Source organism: Anabrus simplex, chromosome 3, assembly GCF_040414725.1.
Source record: "Anabrus simplex isolate iqAnaSimp1 chromosome 3, ASM4041472v1, whole genome shotgun sequence".
Classification (NCBI taxonomy): domain Eukaryota; kingdom Metazoa; phylum Arthropoda; class Insecta; order Orthoptera; family Tettigoniidae; genus Anabrus; species Anabrus simplex.
In genome coordinates, this window is record NC_090267.1 from 523,837,341 (window position 1) to 523,864,401 (window position 27,061).

At 39.3% G+C, this 27,061-nt stretch overlaps 1 protein-coding gene across 2 annotated transcripts in view; it reads left to right on the plus strand.

Moving 5' to 3' along the window:
• Nucleotides 1-27,061, plus strand: part of LOC136866583 (8-oxo-dGDP phosphatase NUDT18) — a 115,995-nt gene that overhangs the window by 56,127 nt on the left and 32,807 nt on the right. The window contains exon 6 of one of the 2 annotated variants that reach the window (XM_067143681.2): nt 21,761-22,204. The exons of the other annotated variant lie outside the window; for it this stretch is intronic. Coding sequence (XP_066999782.1) covers nt 21,761-22,006 — 246 coding nt within the window. The 3' untranslated portion in view covers nt 22,007-22,204. Of the gene's footprint in view, nt 1-21,760; nt 22,205-27,061 lie in introns of those variants that run through there. 2 annotated transcript variants of the gene reach the window in all.

Sequence of the window (27,061 nt, forward strand, 5' to 3'; positions counted from 1 at the left end):
TAAACCTCGATATGCAATCCTCTTCACCGAAAAGAAGATCCATTTTAGTTTTGGACATTTTTCATATTAGATAGATTAGGACCAAAAACTTAACTGTATTAACTTATGTTTGTATATATTGTATATAATGTATATGTTGTATATAGTGTATATATTGGTATGTTTAGATTGGTTAAAAAGGTCCCAAACCTTGACCTAAAGGTTGTTTACAGGCTGAAGATGCCCAAAATAATGGGTGAAACATGTACCTGACCAAATAAGTCTACATAAAATCATGTAGATAATAACCACATTAAACGTGGAAAGTATTGAATAGGTGGTTTTTTATTAAATTATCCTTGATATCTATGCCTAACGTCATCTTCGATACGGAACAATAATGAGAGTTGTTACTTGTAACTCATAACACTTCTCAGAAAGTTTTTTGTCCTTTCTGGGAATCGCCTTTTTCCATTTTGATAATTCTGCTTCATGGTTTGAAGAAGTGTTTACCTTTCATAGTTTTGTAGCCAGACTTACATCGTGGAACGAAGCAAGTAGGCATTATTTCCTCGTCGATATTTTTGTAAGTATCAGCACTATATTTACACTAAATGAAAGAATACCATCACCAAATCACACGCTCCTCACTTTCACTTAACAATAATGCATGGCAATTTCTGTTTCTGTGAATGTGAGGCATTGCGGGTCAGATCTACTGATTGTTTTAAATTCATATCCAACCATCCATTCATTCTTCGTCCTCACGTTTTGAATTCTGGTCAGTGGAGGATTTTGGACTTTTGTCGCTACATTTCGTCTCATTTTATACCATTAGGGTCTGATGACCTAGATGTTAGGCCCCTTTAAACAACAAGCATTATCACCACCACCAAAATAGGGTGTGTGGCTACTATGCAGAAAATTTTCTGATAAAATTTTAAAAATACCTGGGGACATGTTGTAGTCATTCAAACTATTATTAGAGATTTGTATAACATTTTGGGTTCTTGGGTTCTTTTAGTTCTTTTGGTTCCCAAAGTACCATTGAAATGCAAGCGAGCAATTTATCTGACTTATTACATGCCAATTTTGACAGATAGGAGTGAGACCTGGAGTATGAGGAAAAAGAATGAAGCAAGGATTCAGGCAGCTGAAATGAGATTCGTCCGAGCGATGGTTGGCAAAACAAGACGAGGTAAAATTCATAATGAGAACATCAGGGACATGGCTCAGGTTGGCAGAATGCAGGATAACATAACTCTGCGTAGACTCATGGTATGGTCACATGCGAAGGATGGATCCTGATCGCATACCCAGAAAAATGTATGATCTGCAGTTAAAATATTCAAGACCAAGAGGGCAGCCAAGAATGCGATATACGGACATGGTGAAGAGCGACATCCAGCAACGAGGAGGGGACTTGGACAACATTGAAGAAGGAGAAAAGTACAAAGACAGAAGTTGGTGGTGGGGCTTCATTCACCGACCCATCATATAGACGTGGGATATGCTATGCTATTTGTATAACAACAAACAAAGAGACGCCACGCTATTGTCAGTATGGCTTTTGGCCATTCACTGCTAAATTAACCTTTTCACTGCTGCGACCAAACTGCCTTTTGACTGCAAACTATTAACCACACTTTAAACCAGTTAGTTTATTAGTTCTGTAGGAAAATGGTTTTCTTTTATGACACAGTTGTAAACTTCATGTTAGAATGATGGTTGCCGTATACAAATGTAAGATGCGTCTGGAAGAAATCTTGCACTTTTAGAGGAGATTGAGTTCGCAGTGGATTTGATAGTGGTTGTAGTGATATTGAGGATATTAGTGATGTTGGTAGTGGTGATGATTTGCTGCCAGAGAGAGGAAGATATGACACTGACCTTGGCCTGCCTACGTGCACCGAACGCACATGCATTTTCAAGCGCAAAACCTAGCTATTACATACTATCCACTTCATTCCGTATCGATATTGTAATCAAGTTAACTAGTGAAAAAGGTTCCACCTGATCGATACTTTCCTTATTTATCATTTAGCCTACGGCTAAATTTTTGTCATTAAAACTTACAGTACATGTTTCGATTGCTTAGCAATCATCATCAGCTGTTTCACATAATGTTTAGGTAAAAAATAGATAAAACAATTCCATAATTAAGATTAAAAATTTTGTTAGTAAGGAACAATTAGGTGGTGGGGGAGGAGTCGGGGGGGGCAGTTGTTAGTTAAAGATTAAAAACTTATACAAATTAAAAAACTATTTTTGAATTTAAAAGTCTTTGGTTTCATTCTATGTCACTGCACTGGTTATTTATTAAATTCGACAGTTTTTAGCATGATGCTCTTGCTAACTTGTCTTGGTTGTATAATGTTCCTTCTTTTGCTAGACCTTTCTTGTTTGTATCTCGTTACTGTCCGGTGGAGAAGATTATTTTTATTGTTGGTCGAATTATTCAGGTTTCATTAAGTTGGAGTACGACCCCTAATCAATTGTTCGGTTATACAACTTAATGATCTTGACCATAGTGGCCGGTCAACATAAGTCTAGTACATGTTTTGGGAATCTATATACACTCCCTTCATCAGCTAATCAAATTAAAATTCCTCTACACTAAAAGACCTAATAAAAAGAGGGGGCCCCCATTAAGAAATCCAAAACTACTGCCAATACAATTTAACATTTAAAAAATCAAAGTGTGGATGCATGGAATTAAATTCCATCTAGTCGAATACAATAAAACACAAGTCTGTATGCATTAAAATATTAAGCACTATGTTCTTGTTGTGGCGTTAGATCACTATGTACTTGATGATCCAATGATTACTTGTAAAATTCAATTGGAGTTAAGAATAAAAGAATAGTGCAAAAATTTGTTGTCATGCCGAAACCATCCGTTAATGGGCGTGTTATGCAGCCAGGTGATGTGAGCTTAAAATAATCCGTAAGAGGGAAAATTAAAATAGAAACTGTGATCGGAAGACTATAACAAACAAAATGAGAATACAACGCGTAAAATTATTAAAACTTACCAAAATAATGATACAAGAAGTACGTGAAGATCAAAGAAGATTGTTAGTGAAACAAATGATTTTTTGAAGGGAGATAAGTTCCGTCAGATAAAGGACCCCACTAACAATATCCAAAAGACATTTAAGCAAATTTTTAACTAATACTAACTTCCTGATGGATTCGAAAGAAGCAAAACACTTGTTAAATATGAACCCAGGATTACCTAAATTGAGGGCAATGCCTAAGGTACACAAAGAAGGTATACCTATTAGACCGGTCGTAAACTTCAGAAACAGTCCCACATATAAAACGGCCAAATTTATACACACGTTTTTAAAGAAATATTATAGATTTAATGTAGACACTAGCCTCCGCAATACCACAGATTTTTGTGATAGGACAAAAACGTCATTTTATCGCAACATAATACCATCCACAGCTTTGATGTTAAAGATATGTACTCGAGCATCCCGAGACTATTAACATTGTTAAAGACAGCCCGTTGATTAGAGTAACGTTCAGACTAGACAACTTTTTTACTTTTAATAACAACGTGTATAAACAAGTTAATGGGCTGGCCATGGGATCACCAGCGTCTGGCATCCTTGCGGATATGTATATATGGACCACATTGAATCTAATAAAATAGTCGGTAAAATAAGAGGATTAGATTTATGGTTGAGGTTTGTTGATGACACATTCGTTATCATTAACGAACAGGACCTCAAACCAAACGAGCTGTTAGACCAGTTAAACAAATTAGATAAACACATGACGTTTACAATTGAATCGGAACATAATAAAAGTCTAAACTACCTAGACGTAACAGTAACTACCTAAAGCCTACAAATACAGATATTGTTATCAGGAAAGATTCAAACCACCCGGGAGAATACAAGAAAGCGGCATTTTATAGCCTGATTAATAGAGCAGTAAGAACACCACTAGATAGATGTGAATTTAATAAAGAGAGAAACATTATCCAAGATATTGCCAGAAGAAATGGCTACCCTACGAGCTATGTCAACAGGATAAAGAGTAAGGTCATGAATAAACCTAACACTCTACTTGTAAATAGGAAAGAAAACATTCACTTATATTAACAAACAATCATATGGTTTGGTTAAACTATTTAGGAAACACAACATCCACGTATCCTTTAGGACCGATAATAATAATAATAATAATAATAATAATAATAATAATAATAATACCCGTGTGGGGATTTACCGGTTACCTCCATCGGGCGCGTCCCATTGGAATTGGGGAAGCTCGCTGGCTCTGCCGCCAGCAGAGTCAGAGGGTAGTAGGGAAATAAAATACCACCGTGAAAAAAAAAAACTGGTCCCTTGCCAGGGTTACGGCGAAGACTGGTAAATGACCAGAAGCCAGAAAACATCTTGAGGCAACCTCTAGGGCTAACAACCCTAGTTGTAAAACGATGGGTACCCGTCCAAAGCAAAGTCAAGTCAAAAAGCATGATGGCACAACATTTCAAGAAACATACCCCAGGGGGTAAATCTTCGAATAAATCCCTCGTCGTGAATGCCACGGCGCACGAGTCTCGTTTGGATTCTGGGGGAGACTCGACATCATGCAAGAGACGAGTCGGAGCGTTTCGGTGTACCCCGAAGAGTCAAAAACTCAGGCCAAAATCTAAAACCTTTCTAGCAACTTTCAACATTAATTCACTTACACAAACTGGCAAGCTGAAAACCTCACCAAAGCTCTTCACGAAAATCAGATATCCATAATGGCCCTACAGGAAACAAGGTACCCAGATGAAGAGATTTTTGAATCCGAAGGCTACCGATTTTTCAAGAGCAAAGCGCAAAGAGAAATCCTCAATGGAGCTGTGATGCTTGGAACCGCGTTTGCTGTAGGAACCAAGATCCTTAAATCGGTTGCAAATTTCGAACCTGTGAATGACAGATTGTCTATACTCACAATTAAATGCGCGAACAAAGCCTACGCCCTAGTTAACGCACATGCTCCTACAAACGATAAGAACAAGTCTGATCCAGACGAAGTTGATAATTTCTGGGACCTACTGGATGAAAAATTAAACAAAATCCCCAAACACCATGTCAAGCTTCTTTTGGGTGACTTCAGTGCCCAACTAGTTCGTGAGCAGAAGTACAAGAAAGTTATAGGAAATTACCCTGTTCACAAAAGAACCAATCCCAACGGCAAAAGACTGGTGTCCATTTGCGAAAATCATAACCTGCAGGTCATGTTGACCCAATTTCGCCATCTACCCAGAAAGCAAATGACTTGGCGTTCTCCCGTCCAAGCTCTCGGAGAGTTCCAAATTGATCATGTTGCAGTCTCCAGGAGAAACAGCCCTGAGATTATGAATGTCAAGGTAAAGAAAGGCATCAATGTGGCCTCAGATCATTATATGTCTCTTATCAAATTCAAACCAATTCCCGCAAACACAAGGAAGACAACCAAGCAGATCCCACGCTTCGACAATGTTAAACTTTGACAAAGGGTCGAGGAGTTCCAGGAGAAGGCTAGACCAAATGACTGTGACTTTAACAACGCCAAAAGTCTCCTTGTTGAGGCCGCCAAAGACGTTGCAGAAATCAAGAGAAGCAAAAAGCATGCCTGGTGGAATAGTACCTGCGAATCAGTCCTCCAAGAAAGACTCAATGCGTGGAAACAGTACTACTCTACGAAATCAGAAAATGATTGGGAAACCTACAAAACCCAACATGCCCAAGCAGCTAGGGTGTTCAGAACTGAGAAACGTAAATACGAAAAATCTCTCATTGAAAAGATAGAACAAAACTTTAGGAAGAATGAAAGCAGAGAGTACTACAGAGCCTTCAAACGCAAACTCACTGGCTATAAACCACCATCTCTATGCTTTGAGCGAAAGGACGGCACACTGGCGACGTCATATGAAGAAAATTCCAGCATTCTGGCAGATTACTTCAAGAATTTACTTAAATGCTCTAAACCGCAAAGCGCCTTTGAGACCAAGGAACCCTTACTCAGGTACCCAGATTCCAGACCACCCGACAGAGATGAAATCAAGCGCCACATTGCCCGTCTCAAAAATAACAAAGCGCCGGGGGAAGACTCAGTAGTAGTAGCAGAACTATGGAAATATGCCCCAGAGGAATCACTTGATATCTTGCAAAAGCAAATAGAAGAAATTTGGAACAAGGAGACCCTACCCAAAGATTGGAAAATAGCTTTGATCCATCCATTACACAAAAAAGGCAGCATGAAGAACATCAACAACTACAGAGGAATATCTTTGCTACCCGTAACTTACAAAATTCTATCACTTGCTATCCTGGAGTGTTTGGAAGCACAAGTCGAACATCAAATAAGTGAATACCAAGGAGGGTTCAGAAAAGGTCGCTCAACAGCTGAACAGATCCAAAATCTCAAAACGATCATCAGATATTGTACACTAAGGTCCAAGCAGTATGTGTCTGTCTTTGTGGACTTTAAGAAAGCGTAGGACTCCATTGACCGGGAAGTCCTGCTAAACATCTTAAATGAATTTGGAGTTGATTTGAAACTGCTGGCATTAATTAGAGCCACCCTGACCGATACAAAATCCAAGGTGAAGTTCCACGGATGTCTCTCGCATTCCTTTGACATCAAAACAGGAGTCCGACAAGGTGATGGGCTACTATCCCCGATACTCTTCAACTGTGTTCTTGAAAAGATCATCAGAACCTGGCGGGTGAGATTACAGGAAACCAACTACAGTCCATTGAGAACAGACTGCTTAGCATTTGCCGATGATATTGCTGTTCTCTCAAACGGCATAGAAACCGCTAGAGCTCAAGTTGAAATTTTAAAGGAAATTGCCAAACAAGCTGGTTTGCAGATATCGTTTGAGATAACAGAAGTAATGACTAACATCAAAGAGGCTCCACCAAAACTCCATACAAAATATGGGGACATCACCCGAGTAGACAAATTCAAATACCTGGGTGAGATCATCATGAAAAATGGACTGGACAAAGAAGCACTTAAGGAGCGAGTACGCAAACTGGAAATAGCCTACCAAACATCCCGCAAAATCTACAACAAAAAATGCCTTTCCCAAAACACCAAGATACGTCACTATGAAACAGTTCTGAAGCCAGTAGTTCTATATGCAGCCGAAACCCTGTCTCTAAACGCCAACAAAGGACTCCTTGAAGAACTGGAGGAAAGAGAATGCAAAATTGTGAGAGGAATCTTGAGATCAAAGTACAGAAATGGAATCCATCAAAAGAGATCCAACAAGGAAGTCTACAGCAAAATAGAGAAAATTACCGACACATTCAGAAAAAGATGGGCACGATTTTACGGTCATCTGAAAAGAATGGACGGAAGAAAGTTAACTAAAGAAATCTTTCACTTTTTTGATTCAAACCCCAAAACCACAATTCCCTGGTTTAGAAATACCAAAGAAGACCTGCAAATGCTACATATCTCAGCTGAAGATGCCCTTAACAGAGATCTCTTCCGCAAGAAAATATTGACGAACGGGCTAAGCCGAGACGAGCAACCAAAGAGAAGACACGGTGCCCCTTGGACAGAGGAGCGTAAGCAGGCCCACTCACAAAGAATGAGGGAAATTTGGGCTCTAAAGAAGGCCAAGTTCAGTGTCAAATGCAACAAGACTTAACGTGGTCCTTGATGGCCCCAGCAAATTTTTTATATATATATATATATATATATAAGTAATAATAATAATAATAAAATTTTGTTCAACTCTAATAGCGTAAACACCAGTAGCATTTTCAGTAAGTCGGGAGTATATAAATTGTCTTGCCAAGACTGCGAGGACAGTCGGGAAGGAGTGTGTCGGTACGGTATAAAGAACATGTGAATGCACGAAGACATTCTACAGTAGATACTTGCTATGTGCGAACACATGCATGAAAATAATCATCACTTTACTAATATTGAACGAGACATGGTTCTATTACACCCGCTAAACAAAGGCAAACAAATGAATACCCTTGAAAAATTAGAAATTTACATGTTACAAAAATTTGACAACGAAAATAGCCTTAACGAGCACATGGCAGAGGATAAGCAGTTGTTTAAATATAGTGACCCAATACGTGAGAGCAAAAGAGAAGGAAGAAAAGCGCGTAAGAGGGGAAGTATGACGTTGGCACACAGGGGCAGCACTCTCCCCTCCTCCGTCCATTCACCGCGCCTCCCACTGCAACTCCGCAATCAGTCGCCGAACAACTTTAATGCTTTTATATATCCTTAATAGTTACATGACAGCCTCACGTACTTCTTGTATCATTATATTGGTAAGTTTTAATAATTTTACGCGTTGTATTCTCATTTTGTTTGTTATAGTCTTCCGATCACAGTTTCTATTTTAATTTTCCCTCTTACAGATTATTTTAAGCTCACATCACCTGGCTGCATAACATGCCCATTAACGGATGGTTTCGGCATGATAACAAATTTTTGCACTATTCTTTTATTCTTAACTCCAATTGAATTTTACAAGTAATCATTGGATCGTCAAGTACATAGTGATCTAACGCCACAACAAGAACATAGTGCTTAATATTTTAATGCATACAGACTTGTGTTTTATTGTATTCGACTAGATGGAATTTAATTCCATGCATCCACACGTTGATTTTTAAAATGTTAAATTGTATTGGCAATAGCTTTGGATTTCTTAATGGGGGGCCCCCCTTTTTATTAGGTCATTTAGTGTACAGGAATTTTATTTTTAATTTGACTAGATGATGAAGGGAGTGTATATAGATTCCCGAAACATGTACTAGACTTATGTAAATAAATATAAATAATTAATATTTAGTATTGACTAGGCGGACCATCCACCTACATATTTGTTGCGGTTTTACAAATTCAATTCGGAAATAGTTAAGTTGGGATATTTGGTGTACGGCCTGTAACCCTGTCCAATTTGTTCTTGTTCCGATGTTTACAAGTTTGTATCTATCTCTGCCGTCCTCGGCCAGTCGAGGTGTAGGCCAGCGTGTCCATGATCATGAACACAAGTTCACGGACATTTTTTTACAATTTGTTTACGTCGCACCAGGTCTTATGGCGACGATGGGATAGGAAAGGGCTAGGAGTGGGAAGGAAGCGGCCGTGGTCTTAATTGAGGTACAGCCCCAGCATTTGCCTGGTGTGAAAATGGGAAACCACGGAATACCATCTTCAGGGCTGCCAACAGTGGGGATCGAATCCACTATTTCGTGGATGCAACCTCACAGCTGCGCACCCCTAACCACACGGCCAACTCACCCGGTCGTACAGAGTGTAACAGTCTGCCTGAATATTGGCGAGAAGTAGCTGGGGAGTTAGATAACTTTCTTCTTTAGCATGCGATTCCTTTGGTTCATAAATTTTCTGATACCGCTGGTACGTAACAAACTGGTTCATCATAGCATTCGAGCTATTCAGTCCCTACTCTGAGGCACTGATTGGAATGAGCAGTGTGCATATTTAATGAAATAATGACAGAGGAGTGCTCACGGCTGTCTGCGGCCTGGTCATTCCAGCTCAGGAACTTTGGACTGTTAGATCGGCACTGTAGTACTTTTTGTTCTCAAATGCGATTTTATTTGAAGGAAATAAATATCACACGAGAACACGTTCACTACCTTATATAAATTGATGATGATGATGCTTGTTGTTTTAAGGGGCCTAACATCGAGGTCATCGGCCCCCTTATATAAATTACTTTGTCACTGTGAGTCACTACACAGTAGCAAGTAACACTACAAAACTTAATAGCGGAGTATGATATCAACAACACTGAACTCTCTGGAACTCGCCGCCTCACTGACTGACGGCTCGATCCACCGTCTAGAACTGTCGAGTTCTGGAAGGGTTCTTGCAACATGACCAGGTAGTCGAATGGAGTACTCCAGTAGTGGATCCAGCTTGAACCTTCGTTACACTTCACCAATACACATGGAGGTCTCTCAAACATTCCTAATGTCTCTACATGTCTTACAGTAAGTTTCCAGAACCCTTCATATTGGAATAAATCTAACATACGGACATTATAGAGTTTTCTACCACTTTCGACTAAATAGATTTTGAGGTTAAACTTATACACAATACATATTTAAGGTTATACAAATTTATAATACATATTTACAGGGAAGCCACGTATTAGTCATATTTAACATTTAATAAATGATAATTTAGCATTTAATGAAATATAACCAAAATATACCAAACATCATAATTGAAGGTTTTACACCAGTTGGGTAGCATGCCAGGTTTTTCCTTACTCACAAATACTTATAAAGTTTCTAGAGGTTCCACCTATTCACTACAAAACATTGTTGCCTGAATGTATTACAACATATTAACTCTATTTAGCAGTACTAGTTTCAGTGTTTCTTTAGCGCCACCATCAGCTGCAAGAAAGTCATGAAAAACTGGCAATTAATATAAAGTATACATCAACATTTTTATACAACTAACTCCTATGGACCTTATATTAATATATATTTAGATAAAATGCATAGTTATTGTCTCATATTTCTACAAGTTCACAAACTTGTGGGTCAAATGCCACAATTAAAAGCAACCTGAAGAAAAAGAAATACGGTTTGTGTGCGTTCAGAGTTTGTCATCTTGAGGTACTGTGTTCGATCTTGTTTACTTGGTATTGCTTAAATTATTCCTTTTATTTTTAAAGCCTTGTGTGTAAGTTCAAAAGCCCTGGCCTTCAAGGTCGAATATACTGACTGAGTTAGAAACACTGAGTTAAAACACTAAATTGTTCAGTTTGAACTTAATAAAACTAAATTATGCCAAAATCTCATTGTGCTTGTGTTTGTAATTTTATGTACTAACATGTGCCGTCCTCTGTAGCAGAATGTTTACGATGCTTGGCTGTGCTGCTGCATGCAACTTGATAAGGTGGCAACGTAGACGTTAACAGGGACTATGTTTCTCAGTTCATTATTGGAAATCCGCAAATGATGAATAACCTGAAATTAATGAAGGAAGGCCCTATCAATTGTTAGGACTCACCTCAACGGCCGTAGCACAACTTGCTTGCGTCTTGTGCATAAAGTAGAGGAGGGGCAGTAGGGAGCGAGGTCCGGGGGACGAAAAGAAACAAGAAGAACAGTAATATTTCTTGAAAATTTTATATTTGTAAACAACATTATCAAGAAATAAAATAGAACTCTAGGTTTTTCAGAAATTTCATTTAGATTAGGATTAGCATTAAAATACTGATCTGAGTGTATGAATAACGCCTCTGTAACATCCAGCAAAGCCCCCTGTTTAGTGTCTCCATGATCTACGTCCGTGAACTGAACACCGGGCGAGTTGGCCGCGCAGCTGTGAGCTGGCTTCCGGGAGATAGCGGGTTCGAACCCCACTGTCGGCAGCCCTGAAGATGGTTTTGCATGGTTTCCCATTTTCACACCAGGCAAATGCTGGGGCTGTACCTCAATTAAGACCACGGCCGCTTCCTTCCCGCTCCTAGCTCTTTCCTATCCCATCGTCGTCATAAGGCCTGGTGCGACGTTAACAAATTGTAAAAAAATATGTCCGTGAACTTGTTTTTAAGATCGTGGACACGCTGGCCTACACCACAGCATTAGGATGTTCAGTATATTGCATCGAAACTTATACTCTCCTGACTTGGAGTACGGATTACTTCTATTAATTGCTGCGCTTCTGTTATCCGTTCTGAATGAGATCTTAATGTTCCGCTTCTTAGAAATGTTCGTGACCTTAGAAACCTCTTTATTAAATGTAAATGACGGAAAAGCTTTTTGTTTTGGTTTATCCTTAATCAAAGTGGGGTGAGGACGATACTTATGAATTATATGTTCTATAAAATCCTCCTTAAAGCCATTAGCCTTGACCGTTAACCGGATGATGTTCAGTTCTTTGTTCAAATTGCTCTTAGACATAGGTTCTTTACGATCCACCAGGCTATCGTAAGTCGCGTACTTATGGGATTGTGGGTGCGTCAAATCTTGCCTTATCGTGTCGGCTGCCTGTGTAGGCTTTCTATAAATACTGAATGAAAATGAGGAAGTGTGCCTATTAATCTTCATGTCCAATTGACTTTTCCCTTACCGGGCGAGTTGGCCGTGCGTGTAGAGGCGCGCGGCTGTGAGCTTGCATCCGGGAGATAGTAGGTTCGAGTCCCACTATCGGCAGCCCTGAAAATGGTTTTCCGTGGTTTCCCATTTTCACACCAGGCAAATGCTGGGGCTGTACCTTAATTAAGGCCACGGCCGCTTCCTTCCAACTCCTAGGCCTTTCCTATCCCATCGTCGCCATAAGACCTATCTGTGTCGGTGCGACGTAAAGCCCCTAGCAAAAAAAAAGACTTTTCCCTTTTGGATTCCAGAGTGAACTTTATATGTGTCTATCTTATTAAGATTATCGAGAGTGGTTGATGTGTCAATTACACGTTCGTCTAGTATCACGAACGTGTCATCCGCATACCTGGACCAAAATTGTATATTCCTAAACTTGTCATTAATTATTAATGTATCCTCTAAAAATCTCCACCAATAAAAGATTTGCTGTAAATTTCACTATGAGAATTTATTCCTGAAAGAAAACAAAACAAACATCAATAATAATCACGTGATGAGACGAACTTGCTTTGCCGTTTACAAAATAAACATCTACAAAAAACTAAAACATACATCGATGATTTCATATGGATAAGACAACTGTGTATTCTTAACCTTATTTACATGAACAAAGTAGCACCATCACCGTGGAATCAATTTATCACGTGTTATAACTGTAAAAAAGACCATCCCAGTCACCTCACTATACGCTGTTCACAGTGTAAAATTGGTACTGTGGAATTAATAAGTAACAACCACCGTTGCAAGTGATAAATATCATTATTGATCCGTATTGAAGATAGTATATGTAAGATGCTAAAAAGTTTATTATTATTATTTCCATATGAAACATGTTTCACCCTTCCTTGAGGGCATCATCAGTTATAGTACCACCTCAAGGCATAAATCAGGTACCTGATTTGTAATTAAAATGCAAGTACTAAGATACAAAATTGACATATTACAGTGGGAAAGTCAAGAGGAAAACAGTGTTCAGTGTGATATAGATAACAATATATCGTCGTTGGCTGCAAACTATCAGTTGTGAAGGACAACAGCGTCAGATTGCTACAACATTAACATGGGGCAGTTTAAGGGAAAGCAAGTGACTTGCACCAATAGGCAAGACCACAGGGCACTTGACAGTGGTCCACGTGAAGTATTGACGCTTTATTATCAGAAATGCTGGTAACTGTCACCAAAATTTCACTAAGAAACAGTGTTCATTGAGAAAACAATGTTCATCAATAATGGAGCTCAAATGGGTTATATTAACTTATTTATAGACACAGTAGTCGGCACGAATGCATAAAACCACAGGGTATTTTAGCAGTGTCCAGCAGTGGTGGTCCAAAGAATAAATGACGCTTCTCGTCAGGCAACGGCAGTAATTATTGTTATGAACATTGGTGCCAGACACTTTATACTCTTTCACTCAAACTGCTCCCATGTAAATATATATATAAAATTTATAATTTCCTAAGAGTAAAATGAATAAAACGATAGTTTGTTGTAAAATAACGTTGATCAACTAGCGGTTGGAACTATATATAATGAGAATGACTATCGGAATCGTATTTTAAAAACATAATGTTAAAGCTGAGAGACGGTCAAGTGACCTGTGATAATTTGTTTACGTAAGTTAAAAGTCGATACCATATGGTGATGTTGTGGTTCGCTTTGATGCAGAAGTACGAGGTGGTTGTTGTTTATATGTTTATATTGGACCTCTATGGACCTTCTCATTTGATGTGATGTTATAACGTTGTTGAGAATATGGGCTTGTTGAGAAGCTGGTCGAAAAGGCAATGTGACACTAGAATGTAGCTGAAGTGTTGAATGTTGGATCAGAAGTAAAATCTGTAAAAGGAAACCAAAAGTGTGGTGTTAATTGTATGAAAAAATCGTAATAGAATTTTTAGATGAAAATCGTGTGCACTTACCATTTGACGCTGGTGAGGGTAACTTATGTTATGAGCTAAAAGTTATTGACGACTGTCGAGCTCTTACTGCGTGTTATAGCTGTAGGTTTGAATTTTGGAGGGGAATCTGTTTGTGAAGGCTATTGTTATTATTTCAATCAAATGTCATCAATACGGATCAAAAATGATAGATGGATGCTGTCATCTGTTTCAATGATGAAGCAATCAATAGGTGTGGATCACTCATCATGGCGAGTATTAGAAGCTGAAGACAAAGAGGACGGGGAAAGTAAGGCTCAAACCTGTGAAGGTCGAGTTTGTTTTCTGTGGAACCATAAGAGCTAATAGCTACAATAAAGATTTACAAAAAGTACAAGTTGCATGGCACAAATCATTGCTTGAGGGGAAAAGCCCATTTTAATAATGTAACTAGAAATATTTGGATACAATTTTAAGTGCCATGGCACGTGCTCACGTCTACTCTTGGCCAATATCTGGGACTTAGACTGCAGGACCGGCTGTTTAGCGAAAAAGTAGCATTTCCCTTTAATTTTTGAATCTAAATTTTTATATCAGCAAGTTAAACTTCTTGGCAAAAGTGGAACACTATTATTCTCATCGAATAGCTCTTATAGTGCTACTCTTTGCTTGCTTCTTCCCCCGTCTGACTGCTGCTTCCACTTCAGGAACACCTCACTATTGTAGGACTTCATAGTTGCTGTACCTGTCAAGTATCTGATGAGGTCCTCTTCCACTTAGCTTACCTTCCATATAGATCTACCTACCTCTGTTTAATCCTTGAAACTTGCTACCAGAGTAGCGCATGACCTCAGGATCCCTAGAAAATTGAAAATTCCAAAAACTCCCTGAGAGGGCCAGGTTGGGGACTTTTGAAATGTAGGGCTCAGCATAAGAATGCAAATGCGTAAATTGTATAATGTTGTATTCTAGGAAAATTTTCTTCGTCTCTTGTTAATTTAAAATTTAGTGCTTGACAATAATGTATTTTAGTGTACCATTTGCCACCGAGGTAGACACCTCATTTGCAAATAAAGAGATTTTGATTTGATTTTTTGAAATGTAAGCAATTCTTTCATCCAGTGGGGTATATTTTTTCAAAGCTACAACCTGTACTTTTCACTGGCTTAAAAGTTTCCTGAAAGTCCTAATTTTACCCTTCCCCCCCGCAACAAGATGGCGGACACAATCTGCCAGGTGAGTTAGAAAATTGAAATTTGGAAAAATTATAGCTTTTAGCCTGTAACTGATCGGGAAAATTTCAAGATGTTCAAATGTCTTAACACTAGAACGGCCAGAGCGGTCATTTTGACCGTTAGCGAATTTCAAGGTATTTCCACGCTCGTACTTTTTAATGCACGAAGTTGTGCTTTTGTGACTTTTAATCTTTTAGGGTTATGTACACTTACGCCAAAAATTACATCCGTAGTTGATAAGGGAACACCGATATTGTCCCTTTTATAACTTGCATAAATTGCTTGTCAAGTGCCTAAATAGGCTTGTAAACAAATTGAGACTCTTATTTTTATCATTTTTCATAAAGGAATTCAATAGCAAGTCCGTCAAAATATTTCATTGTTACCTATTAGAAGTGAGAGAATATGAAAAATTATTAATACTTAACAATGGATTGATCTGTATACAATACATCCCAATTGTTAACTATGTTGCTTTAAAATTAATAATTGAACATTCGCATCCTGGATGCTAGATATATGTCAGTAAGTGTGACCGCCTGTGGCCTTTATAGGTATGAGGAAAGTTCGGACTTTAACCTTTTACCCCAAAAAATATTGACCATTGATCATGGTGCTGACCTTTGTTTCGAGGTAAACAGCACGTTTGCACCAAGCATGAAGAAATGTACAATCTTGACTATGAATGTCATGTTGATGGTTGAACTTCTTACAAAATTGTACAAAACTATTTTAATCCTCCTAGTCAGTAGTTGACGTCCAATTAAGACGAAACTTCACACATAAATAGACATGACTTTTTCTCGTATCTTGATTCGTTATATGTTAGAGCTGCATTTCTTGATTTTAGGTAAATTTTGTATATTTTACACAAATATTTTATAGTTTGACACACTTGGCATGGCCTGTGGTCATCTGCAAGCCATAATGTGTGAAGACTACCCAATCACCAAAGACTTAGGAGTAGTTAATCTTGAAATGAAAGTTAGCAATTATAGTCTGGACGAGCGCAATGTTGTAAAGTACACAGAGGACGAGGAGACGGTTTGATGCTGCTCTCCATGCCAGCTATCCTTTACCCCTACCGTTCGTACACTTCCCTCAAAAACCAACTGAACAAGTCTTGGGTGTCATAACGTGCCCTCTTCTCATCAAATTTAGCCAAATCAATCTCTCACCAATTTCATTCAGTATCTCTACATTAGTGATTCAATCTATGCATCTCACCTTCAGCATTCTTCTGTAACACCACATTTCAAAAGCTTGAATCCTGGATCTGCCTCTGAGTGTGGTGCAGTGAAATCATTTGACGAGACCTAGACTTGCATCGCGGTTGTTCACAGCAGGAGAAGAGCTGCTTAGCACAGGATGTGCCAAGTCATTGAAAGAATTATTTGAATTCTTGAATAAGACTAAAAATATACCAACTGGAAAGCAACTGGGCAGTTTCAGCTCTGTTTCGCTATAATAAATCAGTGATGTAAAAGGTTACAGGCCCGAAATGCAGGACTATGAAGTGGACAAACACCTGGCAATGCTTATTGTCGTGTATCTCAGTGCATTTAGTGGGGAAAATTAAACATTTCTGACTTAAATGGTAACATGGCAACACAGCTGCCTTGTTGCGATGGGTGGAGTAGGACAGAACGTTGGCATATACTCATTTAGGGCCGTCCCTATCAGTTGTTTACTTACTCAAAGAAGTTAGAAATTTATCAAATACCTCTTTATTCCAGTCTGCCCTTTTGAAATTTCAGCATATTCATCTGCTACTGTCATATCTCTCAGCTCATAACATACCGATTACTAGAGCAGCTTAATCCCAAGTTTGGAACATAGGAGGTGATACCAATATAGTTGGTCCGTTATTGGACATTCTGCTAACTCATTCCTGGTTGCCAGCGTTTCGCCCTTGTGTGCTAGGCTGGGCTCATCAGTTGGTAAATAGCACATCCACCAAGACACATGGCTAGTGCACACCGTGGAGGCCACTGCGTAGGCTACTTGGAGCCACCAGCAGTGCCAATGCACTATGAGAGGCTTTGTCTCATTACCAAAAATTGATGCCTGCCTGGCCATCACATGATATACATGTTGATTTCCATAGGGAAACCGAGTATTGCATCGCGCTCAGCACCTATCAGAAACGCACTGTGCATGGTCTTCTGTCAACTTTGTGAATCTTATTTTGCCTAAGTAGCTCACAACACGCATGAGCAGTCAAGCTATGACACCAGGTTCACTACTACTAGAGGATGTTCCACTGCACACCCAAAATGAAGCATGGTGTTCGAGGCTACGTGTATCACGGTGAAGAGCACTGTGGGGTGCTAGCACCTGCTGCAACGATGAGCAGTGTGCTCTCATTACATGACCTTTACTTTTTTGGTACCTGACCAATAAGACGTGACATTTTCTTTCATAAATCTCATGCCCATTCACTGGGAAGAAGCGATACCAGTAGGATTGTTTCTATTACACCCCTGAGGGGTCGGGGGTTGTTGAAGATTTTGCAGAGTTTTACAACCAGCTGCCAACCAGTAGAGGAAAATAACAGGATCCGAGCCATAGGAACGCACTTGTTAACGTACTAATCCCTAGCCTGGAGAGGAGAACCTGGAGGATGGACAGTTGTGTTTTGGCCAACCCAATCAGCGGTGAGTGGTTACAAGGTAGTGTTCTGTATTTTCACCTTGAGGGGCAGGACTAATCATTGCAATAGGCCGTGTACTGAGTTTAAAGCGTGTGCCGCCTTGGTACCGAAATATAGCAACACAAGTAACAGACACCCTCAGAACAAAACCACAAGATTAAAATGAAAACTTACCTCAAGAAGGCCGGGGTGTCCCTTTTACAAACGTGGATCAAAACAATTTCATGTATTCCATGTATGGGTAAATTAATTATGCCTTTTATACTTAATAAAAATGTATTTAAATTTAAAAATGGAAGAAATGGAACAACAAAAATTGAAAAGTCGTGGTCTCTGAAAATATCAAAATGATCTAATAACAACTTACTAAGGAGAACTTGAACATGGTTGGCCGATGCCAAAAGGAAAGAAAATGTTAGTAAAATATTAAAACTATTACAATTAATCTAGCTTAAAATGGGATATTTGGTACATGATTGGTTTCCTTCAGTATTTTGTACAAAATAGAAAAGCAGAAAAACCAAGAATTGGTTAAGTTACGATTTGAGCTTCAAGCTCATAATTAACACCGAGGAGTTAATTACAATCTGGTTATTTGTCAAATTTTGATGGTATCAGGGACGTGTCATGGAGCTTCCGCAAGCCATTTCATCGTCATCCACGGTACATTAATGTACTAATAAACATGGAAAATGTTAGCACGAAGGAGTGAAGAAGTATCACTTAGAAGAAGTGGTAACATTATTCTGTTACCTCCGATTGACATTCCTCGCGTTCCTATTCTCATATACCGAACTAAAGTTAACTTTATTCAACTCTCTAACTCTACTTTTTTTCCCTCTCGTACTTACTTCCACAGAAAAATCAGCTACCCCAGCTAGTTCAATAAACAATCATCATCACTATGGCAACCCCCAAACAAAACAATAGAACCACAAACCCCGGAACAATACCCAGCAATGATAAAACTTACACACATACAAACAATAGAGTACCAAAAGAATCAAAGGTTAATTAAAATAAGATCAAAAAGGTAACAGAAAACTAATATAATTAAATCAAATCTGATTATAATATTTTTTTAAACTTCTTGCGGAAACCCGAGTGGTATTACATGTTACAAATCTCATGTTATGGTCCGTGTTGAAATGTACTTAAAGTCAAAGAATAATATTAGATTATAAATTCCATCTATTCAATACATAAGAGTTTTCTGTTAAAATTTAAGAAATAGATCTTAACATATTAGAATACAGTCGTTATATGTACTCTTATGACAAAGTCAATCCTTATTATAGATTATTACGAATGTCTTTATTTTTTAAATGTGGTAACAAGTAGAGAGTTAAAAGTTCAAAATGAATACGTAAATTGCTGTGTTGAAATGAAATCTGGTAAATATGGTGCCTCATTCTGGAGCTTGCTTACTATTTAGGATAAGTCACTCTTAGTTGTGGTTAAATTAAAATCCAAAGTTGTTTGTCTGTTGAAGTTGTTCATCTTAAGGCCAGTCTCCACTATTTAACATTTAACACCAACATGTTACAGTTGACATTTATATTGTCATTCTGTCTTCCAATTGACTTTGCACGTTAACTCAGAATACTTTTAACATGTTGGCGTGTTTTCTGCTCCAAGTGGAAAACACGTCGAGTCAATTCGTTGTTCGTGAGATGTTGGCACAGCTTCAGCAACTTCCGCGCTCTTTCCGTGCCAACAGATAGCGTAAAGGACGTGCTCCTCGTGAAGTAGGATTATATTGACAGCACTCTGCAACACTCATTCTCTCTGTTATAAGCTACAAATGCAGTACGCGCACGTGTGTCATTCTCTCTGCACTGTACTAAAATTTATAGTCAGAAATGGAGTAGAGCAAGGAGATTACTCTGGACTTAATGATGTAATAGAAAGGCCTTATTTGTGGGATGTCTCATCAAAGGAATACAGAGATAAAGTGAAGAAAGCCGACAGTTTCCAGGAACTGAAATGTTCTATAATTGTTCCCGCGAGTGCATCGAAAACAAACTAGCGTCCCTCCGCTCCCAGTACGCTCGAGAATACAGAAAGTTCAAAAAAGTCGAAGTCGGAGGTGGGAGCAAACGAAGTTTATTCTTCAAAGTGGTTTGCTTTTGAAACAATGAGCAGGATGAGGGGAGAAAATGTGCCTAATGAAACTGCATTTCTAAATCATAACAAGAAGCAACAGTGGCAAGAACAAAGGCCAAATCCTCTTCATCTGAGTCCATTGCCCTTGTTTGAAAATACTAGACACCACAAATTGGTATGACAAACTGCCTGTATATAAACAAAAGAAGTCAAGTTTATCATGTTTATTAAGTGTGGACACAATGTTACGAGGGTGAGTCAATAAATAAGTCACAAAACTGAATTGAGGCAAAAATAATCAAAGTAACTTTCTGACATTTATTTCACTTTTCCACATATTCACCCTGTACATTCAGGCACTTATCCCCTCTCTTTACAAGTCCTTGAAAATCAGCGGCATAGAAGTTTTTAGTTGCTGTCTCAGCCAACGTGTAACCTCATAGATTACGGCATCATCTGTATCAAAACGACGGCCACCCTAATGATTTTTTTAGGGGCCCAAACAGATGAAAATCACTGGGGGTTAAGTCAGGACTGTACGGTGGATGCTCCAAGTGCTCCCCATCTCTGATGCTTTTCCTTCCATGGTTGAACTTCTGGATCCAATTGAACACAGCTTTTCGCGAGAAATAGTTTTCACCATAGACGGGATGCATTTCGCGATGCACTTCTTCTGTGGACAGTCCTTTGGCCCACAAAAAACGCACAACTGCACGCTGTTCTTCTCATGTACAGTCATGCACTAACAGCTTCAGACTGACTGAGTGCCTGCGAGATGTCGTACGACAAGCATACATATGCTGCCATCTGCTGGCAAAACTTGCACGCGTAATTTCAAATGGTATAAAGCACACACGTTTGTGACATTTTTATTGACTCATCCTCGTAAATGAAAAGTATTTAACATTTGATGTGTTGATGGTGTCACCCGTTAACATTTAACATGTTGTTGTTAAATGTTCATCAGTGGAAACAGGCCGTTACGTGAACAGATAAGACGGCAAACTTCTTAAAGCACTTAGGAGCGAGGACAAGTACTCGTCAGAATCGTAGCTATATTTATATTAGCAAGTAGACATGGTTGTAGCTTCTTATATTAAAAGTCGAAAGGAAAATGTTTGAGGTTGAGTAGAACTTGTGGTGTTATGTCTGAAACAAGAGGAGAGTGAAATTTTAAGGAATAAAATTAGAGGAGGAGGAGAGAACGAAGAAAAAACAAGGTGTTTGAAATTACTTACCCCTTCGACAATTGTGATGTTAATATGGTTATGAGGTGAGTTGAAGAATATGTTGTGTGTAATTTTATTTAACTTTTCGACTGTTGTAATGTTAATTAGTTGCCATAGTAGCGTTTGAATGACTGACATTTGAGCTTCTAGTGGTATATCGATGTGAGATTGGCGGGCGAGGGTTGGGCGGGGTGTTAAGTTTGTGAGCTATTGGATTTGGTTGGCTTGTGGGGGGCGGGTGGGGAGGGAGTTGTGTTTCTTAAAGTGGGAGGGGTCCTGGAGACGGATGTGTGGGATGAAGCTGGTGTTTCAATGGTATAATTTGATTACCTAAACCGGTGTAATGAGCAGAAATGAAGATACATCAACATATCCACTTTGTCACTTTCATCATGTTGGTCTCTTCTTCCCGTAGGATTAAATGTTTGCTATTTCCAGCTGAAAGTCTGGTCAACATATCACAGTTTTTGTTTTTAAACCTTGAGCTTTTGTCTTGCACCCTTCCTAGAGAAATTGTACTAGTCACATGTATACATAATTACTGTTGTTCATGCAGGAGATCTTCGGAGCTGACCTGCCCCCTCACAAACCTCACGGGTTACTGAACGTGGAACACTCGGGCAAACCAGAGGGAGTAAACGACGGACTCTGCCTCACGATGCTGGTGTCGTTCCGCAAGCCGCTGGAGGAGGTGGGGATCATTGACAAGTACACGTGGCTCGAGATATCAAAGCCCTTGGGAGACGATCTTCTTGCAAGGCTGCCCAAAAATATGACTCTTCCCCTTCACGTCATCCGATAGCCTGATATTTACTATATTTTAGTACACTAATTTATTTTGTACCGTGTTTAACTGAGGTCTTGTCAATCCATCAATTCCATTTGTCAATGTGATGTTTACTAATTACGGCAGTTCTGTGTAAACGTTTACAGTATCAGAGTACTTGAGAAGTATGTAACCTTTTAAAATGTATAGAATAAATATCTCTTGTTTTGTTTATTTTGAAATTTGTGGACTGCCTTTGGGCATTCATTTCTGGTGATAAGAGGCAAGAGTATTTCTCAATTTTTGACACAGAATACGTCGTGCGAGTACACTGTACTAATGAATAATGAGCTTCACTCTCATCATCATGAACGGACGAGATTTTCTTCGGAAGATGCAGAGCATCGTTAAGAATTTCACCTTGTTTTCGTGCCATGGTTATTACGTCTCTTTGGAAGGTGTCATGAAGAAAACCCACCTGGTGGCCGTAATTAGCCAGTTCGAGCCCCTTTGCTTGAAAAAATTTACACCATTGGAATGTTGACTGGCAGGTGGTGTATACAATTTCTGACGACTAGATTGCATCCCTGGATTCATTTGATGCTGATGAGCAGACCCCTAGGAGTAGGATACGTGCAGACACCCTACCTCATCATCATCATGTCACATCCAGGCTCTCGGGTTGCCCACGAGCTGAACCTGTCCTTGGACACTCCCAGCACCTGTTCACATTGCTAGGGGTTGGTATCTGAGAAAATGTTTCCGGGAGACCGGTGTCCTCACACGACTACAGGGTAGTGTCCTGTGCTGTTCTTACGAAATCTGCGAGTGTGGAGAAGGCGTGGGGGAGCGATTTTGTTCGACAGCTTATGGAGGTGGTATGGGGAGGTACTAAACCTACATTGATGCGATTCCTCATGTAAGGCAACTTGCATGATAATGCTGGAGCACATGTTAGGAGATTTCTGCAAGAACACCACATGCAACGAAGGGAGAGGCTATCCAGAAGTTCTGACTTGAATCCGATCAAACCAGTCTGGAAGCACAGGAACATTGGTAATTTTTATTATTATAACACATTCATTTTGCTTGCTTAGAATCACCCGGGGGTCACATGTAGGGTACTTTAAGGTTAAACCTACGGATGTCAGCACCGACTTTCCTGACAGCCAACACCGGCCAGTCCTCTACGAGCCGGGCATCCAGAAGATTCCTCTAGTTTCAATTACCTCACGACCATGCTGGAACTCCAGTAAAGCTAACTCGTCTGCCTTGACAAGTGTTTTTGCAGGATACCACCAACAAGTGCAGGATATGAGAGATTCGTGGGAGCTGTGATATCTACAGCAAAGAAATACATCCCTAGCGTTTCGGTAGGGAGTATATCCCTGGATGGAGTGAGGAAACAGATAAGCTTTATCAACAATACATTGATAGTGGTGATCACGAAATTGGAGATCAGCTTTTACATAGCTTAGATTCTGCAAGAAGACAAGGGTGGATTTCAAAAGTTGAATGTCTTGACTTTACGTAATCCAGTCGTGAAGCTTGGTCCCTTCTCAGAAGCTGGGGGATGGTAAACCCATTACACAAATGACTTCAGAAATTCATCTAAACAAAATTGCACCTTGTATAGTCATGAGTTCCAAAAATAGCAGGAATAGAGTATTCACAAAACACACAAAAAAGAATCAGAAAATTCCAGTGTCTCAGATATATCCAAGTACTCCAGACCTATTCACAATAAAGTAATTTTTATTTTCCACCTTGTCGATACACTAAATTGCTTAAGGCAACTTATTGGTTAAAAGTGGTACATGTTTCGTATATTATCAACATCTTCAGCCACATAACACTGTTTAGATGAAACATTCATAAGTTTTATTGACAAAGTATCAATGCTTTAGAGGAAGCTGATTTTATGTACTCCAGACCTTTTACTGCGAATGAGATAACTACTGCAATTGCTGATATCAAGCCAGGCAAAGCACCGTGGATGGTTTTCATCCATAATTTATCATTCCTTGTGGGAATGGACTGTCCACCTTCTTCATGAACATCCAACTAAGTTATTCAAACAAAGATCATAGCCATCTTGAAGAACAGCAAAGCTAATCATAAGCCAGATAGCTATTGCCCCATTTAGTGTGACATATAAATTACTAGAAAGGCTCCTTCTTAATAGAATTGACCCAGAGATCTTAAGATAATCCCAGTGGAGCAGGCAGGATACAGACCAAATAGTGTCTTATAACTTACATAGAAGCATGCTATCAGAGAAAGCTTAAGACATTGGTGGCTTTTATTGATCTGACAGCAGCCTATGATACAGTCTGGAAGAATGGCCTACTCTTCAAGTTTCTGAAAGTGATACCATGCTAACCCAAAAGCTTTTCCAAGTACATGTGGAGAATACTCTGAGCACCAAAAGATCACTAAATGATGGACTTACTCAGGGATCTGTTCCTGCTCCAATTGTATTTATGTTATATATCTCAGATATGCCTGCCACACTTTCAGGACAATTTGGTTGTGCTGATGATTAGGGAATTGCTACCAGAGATAGAACATACAAGTATGAAGGATGAGTTCTCCACCTAATCAATACTTTATTTTACATAGTGTCAATATTATTTGCATAAAAGGACAGTACCGGTTTCGGCCTGTAAATAGGTCATCTTCAGCTGTTGAAGAACCTGCTTAATAGCGACTATACTACTAAAATTAATATTAAACGAGAATGCCATTAAAATAAACATGAATGCCACTATTCTAAAATACTGAACATTAAGATATATACATATGATGCAGTTTTGGGGTTAAAGGGCTTTTGTCCTGGCCCCATGATTTCTATATATTTCAAAAAGTATATTTGTTGAGGTTGAAATTTGATAAAATTCTTAGAGTTTATGAAGAATCACTGACATTCTGGTGTTAGGCCCGGATATCTAATGTTAAATGTCCAATGGTTTTATGAGATGAATCAAAGTGCAGTGGAAGGAAGTGGAAAGAATCTATTGTGGTTTATGAATAGGAACCATCCTGACATTTGCTTGGGAGTGCAAAAGGGAAACCACAAAAACATTCTCAGGACAGCTGACCATGGGGTTCGAACCCACTCGGCTGCCGAGTACAGAGCTTGCCTCCATGTTAACACGCGTGGCTACTCTGCTCAGTGATAGTGTTATTGAAATATAATATAAAATTGTTGATCCAAGAACAGGTATCATCAAAATCATTTACATTTGGGGAAAAATAATTTATCTGAAGAAGGGGTGACAATTCTGCACGAGACTCATCATTACTACTTTGTCTCGCACTTTCTTGTAGTTCAGTATCGCCACATAGATATTCTCCATCTTCATTATCAAACTGTAGCTCTCCAGAATCACTACTTATGGGGAAACATTCAATTTCTTCGTCAACAAGAGATGAATGTATACTTCAAGACACCATGATGGCTACACGTAAGCGGGAAAGATGTTCCACTCCAACGATGGTGAAATAACACCAGAATGCGTACATCTGCTGCACAGAATTTCTTTGAGCATTTCCACAGAATCTCAAAGCATGACACTATATCGCGTTCATTTGCGAGGTCGGTGAAGTACACACTGCACAAAAACGTATACATACGGGTTTGGCAGTAAATGCGTTAATGACTGACAGATGAAATGATATGATAGTGGAGAGTGTTGCTGGAATGAAAGATGACAGGGAAAACCGGAGTAGCCGGACAAAAACCCGTCCCGCCTCCACTTTGTCCAACACAAATTTCACATGGAGCGACAACAGGGATTTGAACCACGGAACCGAGCGGTGCTAGGGTGACACGCTGCCGTCTGAGCCACGGAGGCTACTTGCTAGAAAGAAACCATAACTTAATTTCATTGATTGCAAATGTTAAAAACATTTAAGCTCCTTTTTTCAATTGTAAAATTACCAACGTTTCGCCCCAGTATACCAGTGGGCTCATCAGTTGGAATGCTACACCTTTCCAAGACGCTGGTGCTAGTTCCTTCTACGAACTTTATTTTTTGATATATGCCAAAGGCAGGCAGTGGAGGCACGTGCTTCCCCTAGTGCACCGTCACTGCATTGTTCTACAGTGGTGTCTCAATGGCACACTAGGTGTAGCAATCCAACTGATGAGCCCACTGCTACACTGGGGTGAAATGCTGGTAATTTCACAAATGAAAAAGACTTAAGAGTTTAATTGTTTTTAACATTTGCAATCAATGTAATTAAATTATGGTTTCCTTCTAAGAACATTATTTTTTGAGGAAGCTGCATTCTCCGGAACTCGCAAGCTAGATGTGCGCAGGAATCATCAGAGCTGTTCCCATGCTTGTCAAGTCGCTTCAGTAGATTGCAGTTTATTGTAAAGTACGTCCCTTAGCTTTCACACTGGTGGCTCACACCTAGGTCAGTCCATCCACTGCAGTCTGTGATTTCTAGTGCTCTTGTTCCTGAAACTGTCGCCTGGAATTTGTCTTTTGCTGCTATGTCTTGATCTTCATGAATCCCCCGGAACTGACTCAAGAAGGAAGCCAGTCTTTTATGTCACCGCTAAATTTAACCAATTCAATTCATCATCTTTTTATGCGACTCAAGAGAACCTGCCATCCCATTGGTTGATGAATTCAATTCTTTAAAACAATCAGTTCCATGCTTAATGATTATATTAAAAAATAAACATCTAGGACATGTTATTGGTCACTTATGTTATAGACAAAAATACACATTAAAAACATAAAAACCAAACCCCATGGCACTACAGCCCTTGAAGGGCCTTGGCCTACCAAGCCACTGCTTGTCAGCCCGAAGGGCACAGATTACGAGGTGTCGTGTGGTCAGCACGACAAATCCTCTCAGCCGTTATTCTTGGCTTCCTAGACCAGGGCTGCTATCTCACCGTCAGATAGCTCCTCAATTCTAATCACTAGAGCTGGAATTTTTATGTAGTATCAAGTGGCATAATATGTACATAAATATGTAACAAAAAGCACCAAAATATGTACATAAATATGTAGAATGGGCAAAATATTTAATGTTGTTTGTCCAACCCTTGTCCCGTTTCCCTACGGGGTC